General features: G+C 42.8%; 1 protein-coding gene across 3 annotated transcripts in view; it reads right to left on the reverse strand.

Moving 5' to 3' along the window:
- Positions 1–7316: 7316 nt before the first annotated feature.
- Positions 7317–25048, reverse strand: part of BEND4 (BEN domain containing 4) — a 34523-nt gene continuing 16791 nt past the window's right edge. Inside the window, exons 2-5 of one of the 3 annotated variants that reach the window (XM_061584198.1) lie at positions 20794–21357; positions 18979–19070; positions 15079–15319; positions 7317–9358 (exon numbers count right to left, since the gene is read on the reverse strand). In XM_061584198.1, the coding sequence (XP_061440182.1) occupies positions 9141–9358; positions 15079–15319; positions 18979–19070; positions 20794–21357 (1115 nt within the window). In that variant the 3' untranslated portion in view covers positions 7317–9140. Of the gene's footprint in view, positions 9359–12054; positions 12218–15078; positions 15320–18978; positions 19071–20793; positions 21358–25048 lie in introns of those variants that run through there. The other 2 variants (XM_061584200.1, XM_061584199.1) reach the window with 2 other exon arrangements.

The raw sequence follows: 25048 nt of genomic DNA on the forward strand, positions 1-25048 counted from the left end.
GCAAGAACACCTGCACTTGGCTGACTTTCTCTTCTAAAGATACAGGATCAGTCTTAAGCCATGGATCTGGCAACCCTAGTCTAAAGTGGAATAAAGGTCTGGTGTGGATGTGGCCAGGGGCAGCTTTGGTTTAAATTTGGATGGGAGACTACATGTACCTGCTGTGGTACCTATAGTGCATTCACTATAGCTGCCTAATTTTCCTGCTTTTTAAAGTTTGATAGAACTATCTGTTGGCTTATAGGTAAGTTCTTAAACTGCAGGGTTTTTTGCCTATTAGTGAATATGTTCTGTATGTTGCAACCAATTATCCTGTATTATAAATTTAAAATGTCCTTGCAGCTGAATAACTAGCAAGCTGGGGTGGGGCATGCTTCTCAAACAGTAGGCCATATAGTCAACTGTTATTCCAATGAAGGGGAGTTTCAAACTAAAATGATATATGGCATGGAGTTCAGCTGACAATACAAAAGATATTTTGTCAAAAACCATTTAGTATACACAAGCTCTTGGGAGCACAATTGAAAGCTGTGCCTAAAATGTCGTTTTGCTTCCCAGCCAATATTTTCTCTGCCCAATGGCCCTTGGAGACCTTGATGAAGTCAGCAGTTAAACCCTCATTGTTTAGCCACTGTCCACCTGTGCAGCTGGTGTACTCACTTAATCCAGAGGTGAGAACCTCAGGCTCAGGGGCCACATGTGGCCCTAAGACTATCTGTCTGGCTTTTAGGACTCTTGCCGAGTGTTTTTGCTTGGCTGGAATGTGCCCTTGAATTCTGATCATGCTTCTTGCTTGCCTGGATGGAGGAGACAGGAGTGTGTGTGTGTGGAAACTAGATTATTGCTCAAAGGTACAATGTACATCTCTTGTTCCATCCACTGGCATGGGCACCCAAAAGGGAATGTGAGCCTTGGGCTGAAAAATGTTCCCCACCCGATATAACCCATCAAACCAGTTTGTGCGTATACACATTTAAAACAGGAACTACACTGGGTTCCTTTATGCAACCACAGATACAGTTTAGATAGATGCCCATTTTTTCATCTTTGGTAATTATTAAGATTTTTCTTTCTCTTTTAAATGAGCTGCTGCTGATAGGTATTGAAAAGCACAGGCTTCCTATTAAGCAGTTGTCTCTGAAAAATATTTTGTAACTCCCTGTAATATTAGTACAGATTATATCATAAAACATTTGTTAACTGTAATTCAGTAAAAAAAGTTAAAGCTGTTGTATTCTAATTTGAGTTCAGAATCTGCATCGTTGTCATAAGGTGAGTGATGCAAAGACAGCCACCCAGTAAGTTGATATGTATTTCATTTTGAGTTTTTTTAAGGTTATGTGTTATACTCAGCCCTAGGGCTTCCAAAGAGCACCATAGACTGAAAAGCATTAGAAACTGACAGACTACTGTTGACAGTTTGCCACATTGTGGTCACTTAACTCACTGGAGGCAGTGACTCAAACAATGCATGAATACACTTACTGTCCCTATTGGTAACAACACATGGTGTGTGAAGTTACTTAGTAAATCAATAGTGCAGAGGTAGCCAATGTGGTGCCCTCCAGATGTTGCTGGACTACAGTTCCCATCATCCCTGACCATGCCCTATGTTGGCTCAGAGTGATGGGAGTTGGAGGCCAACAACTGGAGGGCACCAAATTGGCCACCTCTGTAGTAGTCTGAGGCCCTACAGCTTACTGGTCTCCTGCAGTGGGTTGTCTGCATTTATATAAAAGAATTCTACCTCGCTGACCACTGCCCTCAAGACGGCTTAAAATATATATCCATAAACAAATTAACAAAATGAGCAATATAATTAAATAGCTCTTCTAAAAAGCAGGATCCCTTTATACATACATCCACCCATTCAGGAATCTGGAAAACACTGGCAGTAAAAACATTTTCACTGCTTTGTTGGACAACAGGGGCCTTACTTTTGTAGTGTGGGAGCTGATCTATCATCGCCCTTTTGTACACCAAGAAGGTAATGTTCTTTGATATGATGTGCTTTTTGTTTTGGTATTTATTTTAATCTCTGGCCTGTGCTTGTGGTGGTTTTTCTCCCGTTTTTCCTGTATTCTTCTAATTTTCAATAAAAATATGTATTAAAAAATCTCCACAGATGGCCAGCATATCAGGTGGCTGCTGGTTTACTTTTGGTAAGGAGGAGCATCAAGGTTTTATTAGAAGACCTGGGATAGGTAGCTGCCTGATGCTCTTTTTTTTGCCTACTGTAGCCATATCTCTCAGCTTTGAAGCACCAACAGAGAGTACCTTGAGACTGGTAGCCCAAGGAGTGAGCACAACCCATGTCCCACTTCTCCAATTCTTCATGGGGGCTAGGGAAGGGCAGTATATAGTAATATATCAACTGGTGCCCTTTAGATGTTTTGGACTACAACTCCCATCATCCCCAGACAGCACTGCACTGATACGAATTGTGGTCCAAATGTAGCTGCCAAAGGCCATGCTAGACAACCCTCAAGCTGGAGATGTTGGGAGGGATGGCTGTCCTGCCCCCTGCTTGCTAAGTCTAAGTTAGGGATCAACAGCAACTCTGTAAATGACTACATACTACTTGATTCACATGCATACACTAACCAAACACCAGTCAGAGGCTATTTTTATTGTGCATTTTTATACAACAGAACAAATGGATTTGGAGGCATGTAGTAATAAAACCCAATATTTAAATAAGAGTTAACACTTCAATAGTAAATTCTAATAACAAATGTCTCTTTATAATCAAAAAATATCACTGTTTTTAAAATCTTGTCTAAACTTTTATGTGTTTACTTCCTTAAAAGAAAGGTGTGGCCTGATGTCACATAGAAAACAATTCACATATCCTATAGAAATTCTCACCAAAACATTCTAGCCTATATTACACTATTCACTTTGTACAGAATCAGGAATTTGTCTATCCCTAGATCTTATTTACTCTACACAGGACGAATTGTTAATAGAATTAACTACACTATAACAATAAAAATATTAGGAGTAATGAGTTCTTGGTCACAGCATCTCCACCAATATTTTGTCATAGAAAATAGAGCAAAGGCATGTTAGCACTGGTATCTGTGCAGTAGTGATACACAAGCTTTGAAAAGGTTGCGACAGATATGGGAAGAAGATTCAGAAAGATAATTGCCCTATTGTATTTCCCCATAGGGCATTAGAACAGTTATGGTAGTCTAACCCACAGTATCATATCTTCTGTATATAATAGATGCTGCCATGCAAGGAAGGGTTAGCCAATCGGTCAGATGTGCTGGGTGAAGGGAGATGGTGTTTGTGGTGGAGGTAATTTGAATTTTTAAAAAGTCTTCATGAGATTCTTCAAATTGTGAGGTTCTAGTGCAGCAGTACCTTGGTGCCTTCCAGACGTTGTGGACTACAACTCCCATTGTCTTATTTCTGACTATGTTGGCTGAGGCTGATGGGAGTTGTAGTCCACAATGTCTGGAGGGCATCAGGTTGGCTATCCCTGTTCTAGTAAGACTGCCCAAACGGGATGTGATGCCTAAAACAGTAGGCAAAACGTGGCCTAACTGAGGTAAACTTGCCACTGATTCTCTTCCTATAACATTTAGACGCAGGGTGATAAAAAATCTAGAATTTGACACATAAGCTATTTATTGTAGCAAAGTCATTTGCCTGCCTTTAAGACCTAGCTCCCAGCAGATAAGTGGTAAAACTAATCCTGAACTATACCATTTCAGATTGCAGATGGGAAACTATGCAATTTCATGTCTTCTTCCATGTTGGAAATGCACATAGAAAAAAACCCTAGCTGTTAGAAATCAGCTTTCTTCCCATACAGTATGTGTATGCTGAAAGAAACTTTTTTCATGAGAAAGCATTCAGGTCATGCAGTCAATCTTCCCTGCCCCCATAGTCTGAAGTGGTGCACTTCAGCAAGTTTATTAATTCACCGGCTGTTTCTCTTATTAGGCTTAGTTCATACATACTTGTCAATAGCCATGCTCTGAGTTGCCCCTGTTGTCTCCAAGAAGTGGCATTAGCATAGGTAGGTGTGGGCAAGTTGATTAGTAAAAAAGTTTGGGCTGCCTTAACAGCCCAATCCTATGTCTACTCAGAAATAAGTTCCACTGAGTTCAATGAGCCTTATTACTCTCATGTAAGTGTGTGCAGGATTATCAGTAACTTTAAAAAATGTTACCCCATTAACTTAAAGTATATATGTGGCACAGTCAATAACAGTTCCTACTACTTCTGGGCAATAATCTTTATTCCACAGAGGCGTCAGGAAAAAATCCTCAAGTAAGGCTCTAACACTGAATGAGAACATATTCCTGTTAAAATAAGGAGACAAGAGTAGTTTAGTACAAGACGAGTTGTTCTGGGCTCAACATGCACCAAAAGAATGTAGGTGTGTGTTTAGAAGAAGAGCACAGATAAGAATCCAAACTTTCAACATTTAGATAAATGGTTAAAGGGTGGGGGACCTAAAATGAGAGAAATTAACTTCAGTGGATTTCATCGCCAATTTTCACATTAAGCATTTTGAAACTTGAGCTTCTCCTCTTGAAATCTGTCACTTATGCTGAATTTTGCCAACTTTCACAACCATGCAATCCCAAACGTGGTTAATCTTTTAGTTGGATAAAATTCTGTTCTGTTTCATTCTGGTGGTTTAAATATATGCCTATGGTTACTGTCCATTGTGTCCAAACCAAGGGCCCCATCTTATGCTATTATAATGGTGTGGAAGCTTCAGCAGCAGTGAGTCTGCTGGCACCAGAAGTCCTAGACCATGCCATGGCCCCAGTTCCCAGGAAGGGAGGGTAAGGAGCTGAGTCTTGGTCTCACTGCTAACATTACTGGAGCTTTGTGGGCGGAGAACACAGTGCTAAGGTAACACTGGAAGAGTCCTTTAGGCCTTACTCTGATGTTATCAGTGTGGTTTGGCAGCTGCTCTGGCCTTACCCACAGCAATAACACCTGTTTGGAGAGTTCATGTGGCTAATGTAAGTCAGATGGTTCCTTCCCATGACTGTATCATCTGCCCTCATGGAGGGACGAGCCTGTTGTGGGATACAACCAACTCTGGAACTTGACCCAAGTGGTTCCTCTTTACAGATGTTACCACGAGGCCAGGACTACGCATCGATGGATCAGTCTACGTCTGTCCCATAACCAGTTTTGCTGGCACTCAATCATAGGTCCGATCCCTCCTATTTTTCTGGACTTTCGAAGCAACTGCACAAAAAGATCTGCATGTAAATTACATGCACTCTTCCCATCAAAATAATGCATTTTTCAATACGTTGCCATGGTTTTAAATGTATTTCCTCCTAAACTATGCATTTTATATGCTCTCTCTTTTTGTTATTGAAGATATGTATTTTTGTGAGTACTTTTGGCACTAAAGCTGCATCACACAATACAGAGAAGTGTGTAATCCAACTGATGCTTGTATTCTCATCTGCAAGCAAGTCTGGGAACCTCAAATCAGGTTGGTCTGCTGCAAAAAGCAGACTGAACAAATTCCTCCCCCTTCCCCAGCTAAGACACATGGAAGCAACTTCCATGCTGCATTTTATAATGTGTGAGTGGAGCCAAAGTAGAAATCTGAAGATACCCTGCCCATTAAACTAGAGCTAGGCTTTACCTATTGCCTTAGCAAATGATATTGCTTTAGTGAGGTCTGTTATGTGAATCTGGTGTGCAAAATTCAAACAGAACACTTTTACTTATATTCTTACACAAACATTGGGTTTCACACTGCTTATACAAAAATACACTGTCATGAGATTATACTGTAGACAAACATGGACTCATGCATTCCATCTGACTTTTTTTAACCAAGTAGATCAGCAAGTGTCACTACAGGAAACATACACCAGCAAATGCTGCAATGTGGTAGCCGATGTATTAAGTACAACACTAAACAAACAGAACAGCAATGCTGTATGTTTTGACGGATGGGCACATTTCTCTTCCCAACAGGCCTTCTGCTGGCAACGACAATGTCCTGCTGATTGTAACAGATTTGTTACAGAAACTGATGGCACTGAAATGTGATTGCCTATTAATATGCAGAGATGGTATTTGAGCCAAATAAAATAAAGGATGTGGTCCAGCTAAAGTGAAGCTCCTTTTTAAGGTCCTAAGGATTCAAGTTGATAAGAGCTGAGTGTGTACTTGAAAAGTGTTTAGCTTGTGCTGGATCATGCCATACCCTTTAAAACACATGGGAAAAATAGGATTTTATGACAGATTTTGTGTTTAATCATGTATTATCTATACCCCCCCCAAAAGGATTTTCACAGTACTCATTTCAAGCAGGTTTGCCCCGTTTGTCTACTCCTGCAGTGGCATGGAAGCTGGTTTTTTTTAAGCGACTGCATGCCACCTTAGTATGTGCCTTCACACCAGTGTGACATGGGCAAGGCAACTTGCATGGGCTTTCCTCCTTAAACTCTAATCATCATACTTCCTCCCAGATGTTATGGCAGGAAACAGAGGGCCCTTCAGGGGTTGCTGACTGTCTCCCCTATCCTTAGCCACTGCCTGAGGCCAATGTCAGCTGGAGTCCAACAACATCCAGAGAGCTACAAGTTCTCTATCCTTGTGGTATGGGCTAGAAAAAGTGACACAATTAGCCCTACCCAAGGTTTTTGCTGTTTAAACACATCTCTGTGGTGGATTATACTCCCCAATGAAGCACTTTCCCTGCGGCGGTGCGTGTGAATGGGTCTTTTGTCTTGTACAGAACAGCAGCGTTCTTGCCAAGTCCTGCTCCGATTTAACTTTCATTCAGCAGAAGCCATTCAATAGCAAGCAGAGCCCCACTCCTCTTTTCTGGATTGATGGCTTGCTGAAGTGAGGCTGCCTTTATTCCTGAAACTTCGTTATTCTCTGAGATTCCAGAGATGGTATGAGACTGTGTGAGGAAATGCGGAATTGTACCCACCAGCACACAGCTGGTATAGCACAGTGGGGAGGAGAGCCTGGCTGGGAGTCCAGAGTCTGTGAGTTCAAATCCCCACTCGTGTCTCCTGGGTGTCAAGGGCCAGCTAAAGATCACCCCCACAGTGAGTGGCTCAGGGGTTACGTGCCCTGCCATCTGTGCAGCCGTGGGCAACCCCAGTTGCTCCCTGACTGGCAGGTGCAGACAAGGAAGGGGCTTTCTTGTTCAGCTGTGGCAAGCTTAGCAGGCCCTAGCCAGCTGGAGAGGACTAGCCTCAGAGGAAGGCAATGGTAAACCCCCTCTGGATACCGCTTACCATGAAATCCCTATTCGTAGGGTCGCCATAAGTCAGGATCAACTTGAGGGCAGTCCATTTCCATTTTTCACCCACCAGCACAACCCCTACACTAGCGTGTCCTGTCTCTGGGCCTGGGTGAGACATCGATGGGATGTACCATTGGAACAGGGTAGGGAAAGAGTTGCCCAGTCATTTTACGTTAACAGTTGTATGAAATAGGCCTACACATGTTGCCAGTGCATGGCTGTAAGGTGTTGGATCAGAAGTGAGACAAGCACACGTATGGAACAGACACCATGCTCCCCACCCCCTATAGGCACTATAGAGTTGGGATCTCCCTCACTCTCACTCTTCCCATTGCACCTTTTTATTTATCTCGCCCTCTCTCAATAGAGGGTATTTCCAAAACAGCCCATTTGGGTATCCTATAAGGACATAGTCTTGGATCTAAAGCAGGGGCTTCCCCACCCGTGTGTCCCTCCCACAGTCCTATGTGCCCGCCCAAAAGCCACACTTGAGGGTTGGGAGGTCCTCAGGGATGGTATTGGTTGTAGTGAGGGGACTGCAGTAGGAGTGGGATATCTGATAGCACGCTGGGGTGGTGGGGCTGTCTGCCTTAACCTAAGAAGTGCTTTTCTTCTTGTATAGGGCACCTTGTGAGCAGAAACATTGCCAAGGAAGAAGCACTTGAAAAAATTCCCAAAATAACGCAACAGTTGCCATTTCTAGAAGCATTGTTTAAGTCTGTAACAGCAACTCCCTAATATGATATTGCAGGATTTTATGTATTTTAGATGATGCTCATTTATTTTGCACATTTATATAGAGAGGCTCTAAACTGTTTCAGTTAATACCGCACAGGTCCTATTGCCTTGTTGTTGGGAGCAATGCAACAGTCGCTCTCTTACACCTCAGTTCCTTATAATGGCAAGCAAATGACGGAGGTAAAAAAGCAGAGGACTCCTACAGCACATGGAAACTCATAAAGAGCCCTTTGTGTGGATTTGGCCTATGAGATAGTTAGTGACATTTCAATTTAAAATATGAAATGGTAACATTAATTGCTAACTAGTGACAGTACATAAAACAAAATGTGGCACAAGCAAAAATAAGTGTATACATAAACATTTAAAGCAACAAAGCTTGCAAAGTAATAAGTTATCTCTTGGAACAGTCCCTTGATTTATTAATCTTTTAGTAGTGGGTAAACATCACAGACTAGAGCTAGTATATTTAGGTAACCAAAAAAGAGAAAACTTCCAAAATAAAAAGCAAAGTGAAAGAACTCTCCCTGATTCTGATAACTTCCCCATTTAATGAAATGTCACTACACATTCCTAGTGGATTGTAAAGGACAACGTCCTTTATTTAATCCTAAAATTGCACATAGACTCAGAATAAAGTGTAATGCTTTGTGTAATGGGGGAGGGGGGAGAGACTGTGCATTTGACCGTTATTTTGAAGATGTATAGAGATGTGAAACTAGTTTTCATTGTCAAACATCAGGTGAGAAGGTAAGCCTGTATCTGAGTTTTACCTCAAGATTGCAGGTAGAGGCTTGCATACAGAAAATACAGGTAAGAAAATCCTTCACATAAAAAACTAACATGAAAGGTAGAAGCATCCTAGCCTGACCTAACACGCTAATTTGCTATGGGGAGGGATGATTATTATTTTGTATGAAGCAGTATTCAGTTCCCCAGCCACCCAGAAATAGGTTTACTTCCTTATATTCTGTTTTAAAGAACTAGGCTTAAACATTATGGAATTTTATAGGAAGGCCTTGGATGAAACAAGACTCTGAACATGCTTTGGATTCTCAAGTCACATCAAACGGCACATCGAACACACTGTCTCTTTCATTGCCTTAATGCACATGTATGGATTTCTTCCCCTTTGCCATCAGTCTCCAGATCCATCATGGATGCCCCTACTGAAGAGGTCGTCTTGTGAACTGTGTTGTTCAATCCCTTCGTAATATGAGTTACCATTGTGGAGGAACGTCCCCACTGCGCGTCCTTGCCGTGCATGTCCCACAGCATCACTGAACACCTTGTTTATCTGTTCCTCAGAAGGCATCCACCAATCAGGGTTGGAAGTGCAGTGCATCCTAATGAATTCTGCAGGAAAATGTGGAGTTAGCAAATTCAGCCCACTGGCATCATTAGCTCTTGCAAGCTGGGCGATGACATGTGAATATATAGCATTCGTATGACCCTTTATCAGGTACAAATTCTTGTAGGCAATACTAAGACAGTGAATCCCCAAACTTACTCTGGCAACATGCAGCCACAGAATGCCACCAGCTAGAATAACGCCCTCCCTCTAGCTCCCATAAAGAGCTTGCAATATAGCATGCAAATTAAGGCAATTTGCGTAGGATGGTTGCACAATGTGGGTTTCTAAAACTTTGCGGCATATTTGGTTAGCGATTGGGGTGCTGGGGAGGAAAGGAGTGATGGGATGCGCAGAATGTTAAGGGACAATGACAGGTGGTGGCTCAGGAGTACAAAAAATACAGAAAAGACTGTGGGAAAATGTATGCATTGGAGACAAGCTACTCACTGACTGGGACAGTGTTTATTTCATAATAATAAAATAAAATTCTGCACCAAAAAGTAGAAATTTCCGTTTGTAAAATGAACATAAACTGGCGTAACCTCTTAGTTTGCACAACTTATTCACCAAGTAATACTATTCAACACAATTCATTCTGGTTTCGCTACCGATGGGGAGTGTGGGGTGGAGGCATGCAGAGCTCTGAAGGCCCCGCTAAAATAACTGAAAATGGTTTTTGAGATTCCTGCAGGCATCCATGCAATCACTAACGGCTAAGAGTTTCCTTTAAAAATCTCTCTCTCTCTGAAAGGCAAGGTTCTCAGGCCACTGAGTTCTGCCCCGATAGCACATTCTGTGCTTGTGCTGTGCTTCAGTGCATCTGCAGCATAGACAGCCTTGCCCCATCCCCACCGAAAGGAAATGCCACAGAGATCTCTAGTTTCTGAGTGTTTTCAAGAAACCACTTATGTGTTTTCAGTGTCAATCATTTTCCATCTAACTGAAACCTGAAATTCTAGCGAAACTACTGGACTCATTGGGTTTTATCCAACTAAGCTCTCTTCAGAGTAGACTCATTTGAGTTTAATGAATCTAAGTCAGTCATGTCCATTTATTTCAATAGGTTTACAATGAGTAGGACTAACACTGGATACAACCCAGCATTAGAGGAAGCAAGGTGAGGGGCAGACCGTCTCACTATCTACACCCTGTGCTCTGTCCCAGTCTGGCTTGTGACAAAAATGCCTTGGCTAAAAGCTGGTGATAAAAGCTTCAAGAGGATGATGGCAATGTAGAAGCCTTTGCTCCTCACCTCTAGGACAATCAGAATACAGATGATGAACTTGTGGTCCTCCAGATGCTGTTGAACCACAACTCCCAGAATCCCTAATAATTGTCCATGGTGGCTGGGACTAATGGGATTGGAGTCTAACATCATCTGGAGGGCCACAGATTCTCCATCCCTATATCTGAAGTATCCAAGGAAGGCTCCCAGAAAAACTCCAAAGCCAAAAGAAACAGCATTATACCTGGATTTTGAGGCAACATTCCAACATTATTCAGAGATTTTGTTTAGTCCAATGAGCCTCTCATTCAGATGTCCAGCAGTATAGAGAGGGTTTTATATTACCAGACATAAACCTACTGCATTTTTTAATAGACTAGGAAATGGAAGGGAATGAACACAAAGAACAAGCTGCAGTGTGCATGGAAATGTGCTTCCTTCCTTAAGTAGAAGGGGGCCACACCGAATGCACATCACACAATGCAGGTACAGCTTTTCATCCATTTGTTCCCCAGTCCAGCAAGGGAAGCGTTGGGCAAAAGCTGATTCTGCACCCTTCTCATCCTTACTGGATGGGGCAGGCAGGCATGTGAATGTGCATACGGGTGGCTGTTGGAGAGGAGAAGCTACACACTATGCCTCTAGCTCATTATAAATTATGATTTGACATTAAAGGCATCTGTTTGAACTTGCATTCAACCCTTAAACCCTTTAGTTCCAGATCAGATGCAGGACATGTGAAGTCTATGCGAGGGGCCGCAAGCAATGTAGGATATAAATGTAGTTCCATCATTTCTTTTAAGCTCCAGGAAAAGTTTGATGTTGTTGCAATGTTTGTGGTGATAATGTGGAGTCTTTTTAAATGGACAGTGTTGAGCTTGCTTTACTTGTGTCTCACCATGCTGAACTCAGCCCACCAGGTGCTTAACCCATTTCGGAAGTGTCAAGCAGGCAGCAAAAGTAGGATGTTTGGCCCAAGGAGTCACAAGTTATTTTAGGCTGTGATCCTACAGCCTCTAGAAGGGGGTCCCAAGATTTTTCAAGGTATGACCCCATAAATCGCAGGTGGTGCTCCTCCAATGTCAGAGAGGGCAAAAGCGCGAAGGGGGGGGCATAAAGGAAGCAAGTGGCAGGAGAGGCTGTGTATCTGCAGGATCTAAAGCCTTTCTGCTCCCCTGATATGCCCCAGAATGAGAGGGAAGGGGCAGTGGAAACTAAGCCAGTCCTGGAGCTGGCTTAGTTTGTTTACCTCTCATGGAGACCAATAGGAGGGGAAAGTTCTTAAAAAGAAAATGACCACCCTCAATCTACTTGTATAGTTATGATACTGACTCTTTGAGTCTGAAGGCCAACCCATGGTGCAATTGCTAAATTGTGCTGGCCTGTATTTTTTTTTTTTTAGTTTTAGTTGGAGTATTTTGCTTTTCTGCTCTTTTGGATGTTTTTAGTCATTATTCATAGTTTTTATAATAATTTATTTAAAACTTATTAAGAGGCATAGAAGGCCAAACTAAAAAGGGAAAAACCACATCCTACCCACCTTCCACTCTGCCTGCACAAGTTGGCAGCACTTAGGGAAAAGGTGGTTGGTTTCTCCTCCCTAGTCTCTAGGATTACTCTGCCCAACAGTCTAGGCCTATTAAAGAAAACAAACAAAAAGCACCTCCTTCAACATAACAAATGTACAGTTTGGAGAAACAGAAACAATACCAGTGGTAATCCATTTCAAATACTGGGTCCTGGGTCCACGCAGCAGTTCACTGTGGACTCGGAGCTGCCCCTACATGCAAGTTTTGCACAAAGTCCACATTATGTCCTCATCAAAACGCTGCCCCATATGACCTTCCTATTTAATGTGGGTTATTTCCACAGAAAATCTGGTAAGTATGAAACTCGGAGAGTAAATCCAGATGAAATGGGGGGATGGCACTTTGATGATGCAAAAAACCTGTATGCATAAGCCATACCGACTCCACAATCAATGGCAACGTGGAGCCTCTCTGTATCTCTTCAACAGTGTTAAGTATTGGCTGCTTGCAAGAAGCAACTAAACACACAGTGACCTATTATTAACTGTTAATTTTTGCCTAATTATCTCAGTTAATGCTGGCATGCCTGAATGGTAAGATTTATCCATACATTATACAGTTTAAATGGAAGAAGTTTAACACCTGGATTTTATTTTATTTTTTGATTGAGCAACAGGGCATGCCAGTGTGAGGTGCCTCTGAATGCTGATGTTGAACAATTGCCTTGGTCCAGCAAGGGATGGATATCTACTTCCATGTCTATGTGCAGCCAAAGCAAATATGCACATGGATGTGGATCCACCTTTGCATCACAAATCAGGCCCCACTAGCTGGATGCATCTTTTGAAGTAGAGAGGATGTGCATCCCATTCAGAGCCCAACCCCCCTCCCCGCTGTCAATTACTCCACCAACACCTGCTGTTGTTGTTGTTGGTCTCAGCCTTCCCCATGCATGAGAGTGGGCTTACTACAATGGGCCAGAGAGCTGAGCGTTACAGCACTGCCACTTGGTAAGCCTGTGAGCCTGTGTGTGTGTGAGAGAGAGAGAGAGAGAAGCCACCAGTGGTTTTCTGCAGCAGTACTGTATTGGGCCATCTGCTTAGTTCCCTGGCTTGTTAACAGTGGTGCTGTGGGGTAAGCCAGTTCATGAGCATGAGCATGAGCATGAGAATGAGGGTGGTGGCTGTAGCAGTGCGGCTGGCCAGTCAACCATGTGACAGCAGTCACTGGGAGGGGAGAGTACACAAGGAATCAGCCCCAGTGGGCCCTGCTTGAATGCGTGGACCCTGGCAAATGCTCAGGATGCTTGGTGCTCGTGATGGGCCTGCCAGAGCCACTAGCTATGAATACTTACAGCTGGATTGGGACTAGTGTGTTTGGTATTAGAAAAGTCCCATTTCAGTGCCTCTGGATTTAGATGTTATAGAGAAGGAATTTTGTCTTCTTGATATAATTTGCTGTTTTACATAACTATAGCATAGCACAAACAACACTGAAATAAACTTATTATTGGGTAAAAAGAAACCCCTTGCACTTAAAAGTTACAAAACCCGTATGTCCCAACCCAGCAAGGGAAATGGGTGAAAGCAGACTTTCACATATCAATGTTATGCTGTACATTCATCTCCAACAGACCTTGCTTGCTGCATCTTTTAATGCAGACATTACTAGTTGCTGTGTACAAGAAGTTGTGTGCATCTGTGACTGGATAGGAGCCATAAGATTCAACAGTATGATTAGAATATTGCGGATATTGTCTGTGCCAATAGATTACTAATACTTTCCATATCTCATTAAAAAACAGACTTCGGGGGGGAAAAATCTAACTCTTATTTAAAGGAAAAAAGAACTGGAATTGCTTCTGAACACAGTATATTGATTTCAATCAAGAGCTACATTTCATTAAATAAAGGATTAATTGAGCAAAAACACCACCTAAATTGGGCAAAAACACATTTTTAAAGATAATGAATCCAAGTAACTGGATTAAAATAAGTAGATTAATCAACCTTAATCAATTTTTAAATCAAGTTTAACTGAAACTCTGATCGAAGTTTTAGTTGATTAAATAGACAGGGTCAATTATAAGCAATTAGACTGTGTTTTGATCAGCGGGGCTTCGAGTAAGATCACCCTTTTTACTATGGAGGCTATTTTTAATTGTGTTTCTACCATGCTGGAGAATGAAAAAGAAAACATTAAAGGTGGCCTCTCCAGAATGAGCAGCTGTTTGTGCCTATTATACTGTCAAAAAATCTCTTTTGAGGTTTTGGAAATAAGCATGCTTGTTTCAACTTACTAATTCAGGCATTTTTCAAACTTTCTGTGGTCATAAACACTTTATCTTGTCTACCAAGGAGCTCTTTAGCAGGCTAGAGTAGATTCTGGGATATATTCTAGTCAGGACACATGCTCAGCTCACAGGAAGGCAGTTGGGATCTCACTGACACCTAGCAACAACTGAGTATGTGTCCTAGAAAACATTCCCTAGGCCTGTGGATTGCAGGGAAGTGTGGTAGTCGTGGTGAGGAAGCTGTCTTTCAGAGACTCTTTCCAACTATTGCTTATTGTCTTATTGAGGAGCCCCCCAATTCCTCAGAACTTAGTTTGAAAACTGCTAGATAAATGGTTTAGAAAGGCAAGTGGTCAGCCAACCAGTCTTCTACCAACTGATAGCTAAACCTAAGCCCCATGACCACAACATTTACAGGAAGCTCCGCCTTCCCTCTAGATCAGCCTTCCTCAACTTGGAGCCTTACAGATGTTTGGACTACAACTGCCATCATTCCAGCTAAAACAGCTGTGCTGGCTGGGGCTGGTAGGAGTTGTTGTTCAAAGCACTCGGGAGGCACCAGGCTGGGGAAAGCTGCTGTAGATAACAAGAAGCTAAAAATTTTGTCTAAAAGCCCGAGCCAATGTGGTGAAATGAGATTGCATATGGTGGACACCGAGTGAGAAGATGTAGTACCTCTGAGACATGTTACTTTTACTGGATCCAGAGGACGTCTTTCAGGACCAGTGTCTCCTGACTGCACTGACCTTTTCCTTTTTCCAAGGCCGCACGAGTACTTAAGCTCATCGGTTGTGAAGACAAATCTGATGAGGTATCGAAGGAGCCGCCGCCCATCTTTCTTTGAGGAATTTACCGCCTCGTCCCACTGTTTGCTAGTGATGTAGACGGGATAGTTGTTAAGCAACTGCTTGCTCCCCTAAAAAAAAGGGGGGAAAAAGCAAAAGAGTTTCCCGATTTTTCAGAAGGCTAATGGGCAGAGATGAAGTCAGTTGCCAAATAAAAGAAAATAGAAATTAGGCAGCTGTGAAATGCTGACAGTGAAAACACGCACTGACGGGAACAAGGAATTGCTCATACTGAGAATGCGTATTAAAAAAAATTACATTTGCATTTTCTGTAACAAGAACCAGTGAGGTATAATGAACACCTTGAGAGAGAAGAAGCTATTTATAATGTACTTTTGCAGGTAGGTTAAAAAGTGTCAAAATCCAGTGATTGGGAAAGCTATTTAAATATAATTTTTCTTTCTTAATCTATTAAAATGTGTAAAAATGTTTTTTGAAGAGTGTGATCAAACAGGCCTTTTTGTGGCAGCTGACAGGTACTACTTCAGACGTTACTTTTTAGAGTAATTCTATTTATATAATTAACATATTACCTTTTGTTTAACAGCCTTAGAACCTGACAGCAGTTATGTTGCAGGGAAAACTCTAAAGCAAATAAGCAGAAGTTAAAAACCGTTAAGATCCCAAAGCAGCATTACTATTTATGAACTTTGCAAGAAGGCAAATGATCGCTTTGCAACACAGACAACTTTCCCCACAAACTCTCCTGGTTGCTATCTGCTTAGAATACCCAGCTCTATATAGCTCAAGGAAGCCCAGATGCAGACATTCACCCTGATATTAAGTTTTCAAAAGTGCAACTGCAGGCCAGACTAACAAATGGCCACATCCCTTTAGGAAAAAACAGTTACAACCCCACCCCCATCCAGACTGGGAGTGTCATATTTTGGTCAACAGTTATCCCACAGCAGCAAATAGCATCTTCAGGAAAAGGGGATGCATGGTGGGAAACGAGGCCAGCCCTACAACTAGCCAGAGTGAAGCAGTTTCTTTAGGTGGTAGATGCTGTGGACAGCTGTGACAGCAGCCCCTCTCCTCATCCCAGCTATTCCTCTCTGTTGGGAGACAGAACTGTCTGTGCCACCTGACCAGTCCTGCAGCCCCTAAGCCAGCCTGCTATCCTGTGGTACAATGGAGGATGCCATCCCATCGCTGGTTGTGAAGTAAAATTGACTTATCAGTCTGACTGACTTTTGTATGTAAAAATGGGGGATGCATCTTGTCATCTGCTTCAGGCAGAAGAATGCCATGGCTCAGCCCCGGTGGGTACAGATTGTTACATGTCACTAGGGTGGGACTTCTTACACATGAGCAAGAAGTCTGTTGTGCAGAACGGTAGTTTCAAGCTGTGGCTCAGAGAACCATGGGGTGCTGTGGAAATATCGAGGGTTCCTCAATGAGACAATCAGTATCACGGCTTGCACACAACTACCAAATCTTTCCCTACAATTCACAGTTGCAACGATGTGCTGCAAAATATGTCCTTGGGCACACTTTTAGTTAATGAGAAGCAGCAGTGGTGCTCAACAGGCCTGAACAATGTGCACACCCCTAGAACACTGCCCAGAACCCTCAGCAGCATGCAAGATTCCATGCCAGATGCTAACCACTTTCTCAGCAGAAAAGCCAAAATCAAGAAGGCTCCATGAAGGTAGAAAAAAAAATATTTGAGAGGTGTTGGATTTTTATACTATACAAATTCTCTTTATCATGCCTAGGCTGATCTGGTGAACTACCCCAAATCTTGGCCGCTCCTTCTCAAACTCAACAAGGTAATTCTAGACATACACCAATGATAAGGGATTCAGGAGAATGCTAAATGGCAAGTGAGCCATGCTGTTGTGGAGAAATTTATATGTCTTTAAGTTCTGGTGTGACCAAATTGTTGGTGAAGGACACTGGAGGGGAGCTGGCTATTCCAAGCACCTGGAACAAAAGTTTCACTCATTTGGAGGGAGCTCAAATTGGTTTGCCCAGCTTAAATCTAGGGTGTGTTTGTGTGTGTGTTTGTGCACAAGTGATGAAAATGTGCCATTTGGGCACTGGTTCTGGAGGCACTAGAATGATGTCACTGTGGATATTCTATAGCCTGTACATTTGCTCCTATACATAGAAACCTGCTCAGACTATATATTTGTAAAAGTCAAAATGATACCATCTCCAGTGGTCTCACCTTCAAAGCAAACATGTAGTCTGACCCTATGAAGGCTTGCTCGGAAGCAAATCCCACAGAGTTCAATGGGACTTCCTCACAGATAAGCAAGTGTCTAGAACTGCAGCTTTATATTTCACAGCTTGGGAAGCAGGAAATGTGAAATGTCAGTGTATGTTTAATATCTTCCTTAAATTAGCAGCAAATTGCCCTTTATGGTCAACACAAGATTTAGGTCATTTTGCCAGTGGACATTTAAGGCTCTAAGTGTAATGCAGACATATGTCCATGTGGCTTTTTGGGGAGGGGTGTTCCGATCTCATTGCATTTTTCTTGAGAGAAGATATTAACCCTGACCTAATTACACATGGTGCTACTCAAATCTCTCCCCCTTTTAACATTCCCTCCCCTCAATTATTGCTGAATGTGTACACAGTGATCTAATTACAACTTGCTACATTGCTCTCTAGACATAATGGCACTGATTTCTTAAAGTAGCATTTTTTGGATACAACAACCCTTTGTAAAATGTATGCTGCTCATGCGATGTAGCAACTAACAGGACAAAGAACATTTTAATCTCTGTATCAGCATATGATGCTATCTATAGAGCCAGACAGAGACTTACAAAACAGAATGAAAAACCTCACAGAATTTGAGCAGTGCCCAATGTGGAGGAATGTAAAAACAAGCAATATTCAGTGATGTGTTTTGCCTCCTGTTACAGACGCCCCATCTACACTACAAATGTATAGTGAGTTTGCTAACTGTCATTGCTTTCTCCAAAGAATTATGGGAACTGACGTGTGGTGAGATGCTGAGTAGTCTCTGTTACAGATCCCAAAGTAACACACTACCAAATTACATTTCCCAAGAAACAGGTAATGACTGCTAAATGGGCTGAAGGACCATTCCATTGTAAGGTCTGCAATTATTCACCATACTGCAGATATGGAACACATCTTGCTGGTGCTAATTCTCAGCACTGGCTGGATGTTTTCCATAGCTATAGTGAGAGGTGCACTTAATTGCAGGATCATACCAAAAGTTGAATTCAGCCTATGACAGAAGTACAGGATCAGTTTACCCTAACTGGAAAGGACTCTGGATTATAGCTCCATGCATGGAGCAGGCATGTAAGTTATACAGGCAACAGTGTGTAAGCCTTAGGTTTCTGACCCTTCCCACTGGATGTATAACCTTTGGGCCTAAGCCTGTCAATACTTATGCTTATGAGTAGGCTTTACTTATAGGATCCATCCCCCCCTTTTTTTACAATGGACAGACTGCTTGAGCAAAGCATAACTGCACATGCAGATCCTCATTCACATTAAAAATATATATGCCTGCTGGTGGAAGACATATAACCGCCAAAGCTTGCACCAAGGCCCACCTGAACTGAGAGTGATAGGTCTCAGTGTCTTGCAAATGGGTAACACATTGCATAAGATAAATGAGAGTTTTGTCGTTACACTTTTTTTTTTTTTAGTAAAAGACAGCACTGAATTATTTCTCTGCACACAAAGGATCACTGAAGTAGCCAGGCTCAAGGCACTTCTTATCTCCATTGTACACTACCTCTGCTGGCTGCTCTGCTGGCTGCGGAATCATAAGCTGGTTGTGATGCTGAAGGACAGTCTTCAAGTAATCTAAAACAGTCTGGCAGGGCACTGTAGGAAAAACAGTACAAGTGAGCGCACACCTGCTGCTTATTATTAAAAGCCAAACATATCAGCAAGCCAAACGTCTTTTCAAAAAGGGGGAAAAATCTCCAGAACAGTTTTGTATACCTTCCTTTCCTGGGGTTTGCTCTTTTGTAACGTGTATAGACACCCTCAGAAGAGCAGCCTCACTAATCTCCAAGGACTGTTGCAAAACTGAAAAATGTTTCCCTTGGAAAAAGGATGGGATAAAAACTGGACAAATGAATAAAATATAAACAGGTGGGGGGGGGGGTCAGAGAGTTTGTACCTTGACCAAACAGGTAGGAACTCAACTAACAATATATAACCAAGTTTGAGGCAGGAGGAAAAGGTGAATGGCAAGAGGGTGGATAGAGTGGCTGAAGAGATTTTACACCACTACACCTCTAATTTAGGAAGCTGCCTTATACCAAGTCAGTCCTTTGGCCCCTTTAGCTGAGTATTGTCTACACTGACTGGCAGCAGCTCTCTAGTGTTTCAGGCAGGGGTCTCCTTGAACAATGATGGGGCAGTGAGAGGGTGTTATGTTATGTTTTATTTCTAGGCCACCTTTTGGCCCAAAAGGCCCCCAAGGCGGCTTACACACAAATAAAAAACATAAACACAAAATACAAATAGAAACAATACAATTTATAAAAAATCAAACTAACAAAATTATAGCATTTCTGAAAAGCATCAACAGCTATCCAAAGCATTCATCTTCCTGGTAAAGGACAGTCCCCAGAAAAATGTCACTGAGAGCAGGGGTGAGGGGCAAAGCAGGTGGAAAAGTGTGCCCCTTGATGGTCCCAGCACAGTCTCACCCCAGCAGCAGCACCCCTACCTATTCCCATCCACAGTAGAGTGGGTGGGAATAGGTAGCAAACTAGTAAATGCTACCACTGATGCCCTGTCTCACCAAACAGGGGTGCCGACATGCTGAGCCCAAGGGGTGAGAGTGACCTCAACATTGTCTATATCAGGGGGAGCCAGGATGGTGCCCTCCAATTGTTTTGGGCTACAACTCCCATCAGCCCCAGCCAGCATGGCCAACAGTCAGCGATGACAGGAGCTGGAGTCCAACAACATCTGGAGGGCACCATCTTGGCTACCTTGGCCTATATGAAGTCATCACAGGACATAGATAATGCAAAAAAAAAGTTCTGGATTATATTGACACCTGTCTCACTGTCATTTAGAAGTGGCTAGGGAGCAAGTTCCAGTGGGTGGGTGCCAGAACCAAACAAGACCAGCCCTGGGTCCCAGCTGATCTAAGAAGGGAACATAGAACAAGGCATGCCCTTCTGATTTGAGGGGGGAAGGGCTTTCTGCTGAAAAAATATATATTCCTACCCCACTTTTCTGTTGAAAAATAGTACTAGTAGTACATTAGCCCATCGATTTATGAATGAAGGGTAAAGCCTTAATGTTGGAATACTTTGTGTCAGTTACATGTCAGCAAAAATTACAAGTAATGTCTTGGTGCCATGAAACATTTATTTGGAATGATATCCCTACATTCTCTAACATGTAGACTACATTAGACTATTTTAAAACATATTGGTATGATCTGAAATCCCACTGATGTCATTGGGATGTTAGCCACTGGGCTTTGCACCTCTTACAGCTCAAGTGCTAGATTATTATTTACTTAATTTCTATCCCGCCTTTCTCCCGAAGGAGCCCATATGTCTCAAATGGGTTAGGTTACCTGGAATGCTTTCCAGCTTCCTTCGGAGTTCCTCATTTTCTTGTTGCAATGAAATTACTTCCTGCTCCAGCTCTTGGCAACGAGGACAGTAACCTTCCTCCTCCTCCTCTTCCTCTTCTGGAAGTGTAGAAGACGATGGGTGGCCATGGGACTCAGAAGTTGCAGGGGATGTCCATCCACCTAGAGTGTGCACTGGAGAGGTTGAAAGTGGATCCATGTCTGCTAAATGGCCAAAATCACTCACAGAAGAAGCATTCTGAGATGGAAAGCTTCCAGAAAGCAAATAGTTTTGAAGAGAATCAGTAAAGACTCTCAGAAAAGCAGATGTTTGCTGCTTCTTGTGCATGTACTGTAACTCTAGGTCTACGTTGTCTGATGTCTGACTATGAACCATTTTCCCAAGCTGGCACTGATCTGGTCTTTCATTAAAGCTTAGACTCTCCTGCTTTACACAGGAAACCAATGACTGAGAGCGGCTGTTGTCCAGAAGTTTTCCACCACAGTTTAAAAGACTAAGAACCCGGCTGCACTGCTGAGCAAAGGCATCCAGAATCATACGGCTCTCTGGAACAGAAGAAGAAACAAATCACAGTAACCCCAAATAGAGTCATGTTATTGGCTAGATGATGGGCATGAAGTGGATTACAGTAACAATTACATTTTTACTTACATCAACATAAAAACAGCAAGACAACATCACCCAAATGCATGGCCCAGGACCTGCTCTATTACTGTTATTTTTCATATATAGCCTAACTTTTAGATCTAGGCCAGGGGTGGAGAAACCTATGGCCCTTCAGGTGATGCTGGACTACAGCTCCCATCATCCCTGACAGCTGTCCGTGTTGGCTGGGACTGACGACAGTGAGGAGTCCAGTAACATGTGTCACAGGTTCCCCACCCCACAGCAAGCCAAACGAGACATTACATGTAATGTTACCACAGCAGCCATTTTGAAACAGGAAAATACATTGAGTGGGATTGAAAAAGCAGCTGGGAGGGCTGTTGCGTCACCCTTCCCCTATCCCAAATCACTATCTCCCTCAAGTGGCTTTTCCGCCTGTGGATTTACAAGTGCAAATTTGTGAGTGAAGTGAGGTAAATGTTACCAGCCATTGCATGTAGCAACTAGCTAGGCCCTCGACAAACCCCAAGGCAGTTGTTTACTTAAAAGCTACATATTAAAGCAAGTTAAAAAATTCTGACAAAATCCTAAAAACAGAGAATAAGAAGAATCAGTCTCCAAATGCTCAGTGGGAAGAGGTCTGAAGCCTGCTTTCTAAAGGCAGAAAAAAGCCAAGCAGGTCTGTTGTAGCGGGGAGGTCAACACATTCCATCAGCAATGCTTTGGCTGGGGAGGATAATCTCAAATTTCAGTAGGGAAGGGGTATGGGCGCACACAACTGTGCTATAGAATCAGCACCATGGAGAGAGATAAGGGAGCTCTTTAGAAATTATCCCAGCACAGGTAGAGCTGTTGCTCCATGACTAGCTCCTGTGTGGCTGGGAGAATTTTCCTGTTGTCTTTTCGGTGTCTACTGAAGACCTTCCTCTTCCAACAAGCTTTTTTAGAGACCTTTATCCCAGTCTGCATCTATATTGGAATTGTTTTAAAGATGTTTTAAAAGATTTTTTAAATTGTTTTATCACTTGTTGCTTGCTTCCCTGGCCCTCTTTTGGGAAGAAGGGTGGAATATAAATTTAAATTATAGTGTCAACCACACAAGAAGGGCTGATCGCATGGTCCTTTTGAATAAATAATTCTCATACTCACGAAAGAGGACAATAGTTTTCACATGGGAAAAATAGCTAAAAGGCATCCAAGAGAGCCACTGTGATGTAGTAGATAGCATGCTGGCCTTGGCTTGGGAAGTCTTAGGGTTCAAATCTGTGCTTTAGCCATTAAACGCAATAGGTAGTCTTTGGCAAGCCATTACCACTCAACCTAACAGGCTTCTTGTGAGCATTTAAAGCGAGATAAAGTGAAGTAAAACCTTTATGAAGAAAAAAGGCAGGGCACAGATGTGATGGAAGTACAGGCATTCCTGAAGCTTGATCACATGGTCTGAAGTAAATGAGGCCTCACTACCTAAATGGCGCCCCTGTGTGAAGAATCATCACTGTGTTTATTTCATATATGCCCCAACACCCTTGCTGATAATCAGTGCAGTGATAGTAGTTTTGGCTTATGCCAGGTGTTCAGAAGGACCAGGGCTAGAATACAGGAAATATCTCACTGCAAAAAGGCCATTTTTAATTGCATTTTTCAAAGCAAATGGAGACGTGCTGTCTGTCTTGCACTCTGATGATGTGGACTCCATATATCTCCAGCAGTATAGTTTTTAAACATCTGATGAAAATTTTCTGCCACAGGGGAACATACAGCTGTAGGGTACACAATACAGTTAACATGTAGTCCCCCTGAAATATAGAAATATAGGCATCTGCCTTACACTGAGGCAGACTATTGGTCCATCTAGCTCAGTATTGTACACACTGACTGGCAGCGGCTCTCTAGGGTTTCAGGCAGGGGTCTCTCCCAGTGCTACCTGGAGATGTGGGGGATTGAGCCTGGGACCTTCTGCATACAAGGCATATGCTCCACCACTGAGCTACGACCCTTCCCACCTGCCATTCCTCCTCTCTTGACTGCAGCCTTACAAGGCTGCCTTCCCTTAATATCAAAGGATATTGGGTGGGACAATGTTACCCCCATGTGCATGTAACATCTAGTTTGACACAAATATCTGTCAAAACTAGCGCTGTGAGAACACTAGTCACCTACAGCAGAGCGTTTCCATGGGGAATGGGTTGATTTGCCAATCAGTGTTAAATATCTTTGAAGCAAATTTAAAAAAATGCACTCAAGCTGATCCCACCAGGTTTTACAGTAAAAAGGGGCAGGATTTGATTAGCATTGTGTACCCATTTTCAGAAAAGAGAGGTGGAGACACAGTGGAACGGGCAGAACTGTAAGTGTATACCCTGCAGTGTCTGCTGCAGACTACAGACAACTCCCAGGAACTACACAAAATATATTCAATAAAACCTAAAGCCATCCAATGAAGCTGAATGTTGGAATATTCAGCACAGACACAAGGAAGTACTTCTTCACACAGTGCATAGTTAAACTATGAAAACTGCTCCTTCAACCAACTTGATGCCCACCAACTTGGAGGATAAATGGCTGCTAGTCATTATGACGGTGTACTACTTCCAGTATTGGAAGTGTATGCCTCTGAATACTAGTTGCCAGGGAACATGAGTGGAAAGAGTGCTGTTGCGCTCATGTCCTGGCTGAGGAATTTCCACAGGCATCTGGTTGGCCACTGGATGCTGGACTAGATGGACCTTTGGTCTGGCCCAACAGGGCTCTTCTTTTGTTCTTAAAGCCCGGCTGAGTCCTTCTATCGCTGGAGCAGGGGTGAGGAACCTGTGGCTGCACAAATCACTTATTTATTTCAACAATTTATATAGTGCTTAACACTTTAGTTTCTAAGCAGTGTACAATAAGGTTAAAATTAGACAAAATCAGTTAAAACCAGCCAAAACTCAGAAAATGTACTTTAAATGCTTACTGAAATAAAATGGTCTTTACTAGGTAAGCTTTCAAGCACTGGAGTTATGTACTGGTGCAAGTCTGTCGTCATCAACAGTCTAGCCGCAGCATTTTACACCAGCTGGAGCTTCTGGAACAGGCCCAAGTTAAGCCCCACATAGAGCACACTGCATTAACTGGGTCCCGAGGCTACCAATGCATGAATCACCAAGGCCAGGCTATCCCTATCCAAGAGCAGCCATAGTTGGCATGTCAGCCATAGCTAGTAAAAGACACTCTTAGCCATTGAGGTGGGCTGAGCCTCTGCTGACAAAGGTGGATGGAGTACCCCCAAACCATGAACTTGTTTTTTCAGGGGGAGTGCATCCCCTTCCAGAACAGGCAATTGGACAACTCTCCCCATCATCCCTGATAATGGGCCATTCTGGCCTGGGGGCTGATGGGAACTGGAATCCAGCACCTTCTAGAGAACCACAGGTTCCCCACCCCTGTCCTAGAGACAGAAAAAGGTTAGGTAAATACATGGCCTGAACTTCTGGTTAAATCTGAAAGCTGCCGTAGGCCAAGAGGTTAGTTCCTTGGCATCTCTACAGTGAAAACCCTATTATACTTTGTATTGCAGTTACGTGGAAGACCAGATTAATGTTAGGCCAAAAGTGCCAATAAGGACTGCATCAGAGTAGTCTATTTTCTATC

The sequence above is a fragment of the Rhineura floridana genome, chromosome 9, assembly GCF_030035675.1.
Source record: "Rhineura floridana isolate rRhiFlo1 chromosome 9, rRhiFlo1.hap2, whole genome shotgun sequence".
Lineage (NCBI taxonomy): Eukaryota > Metazoa > Chordata > Lepidosauria > Squamata > Rhineuridae > Rhineura > Rhineura floridana.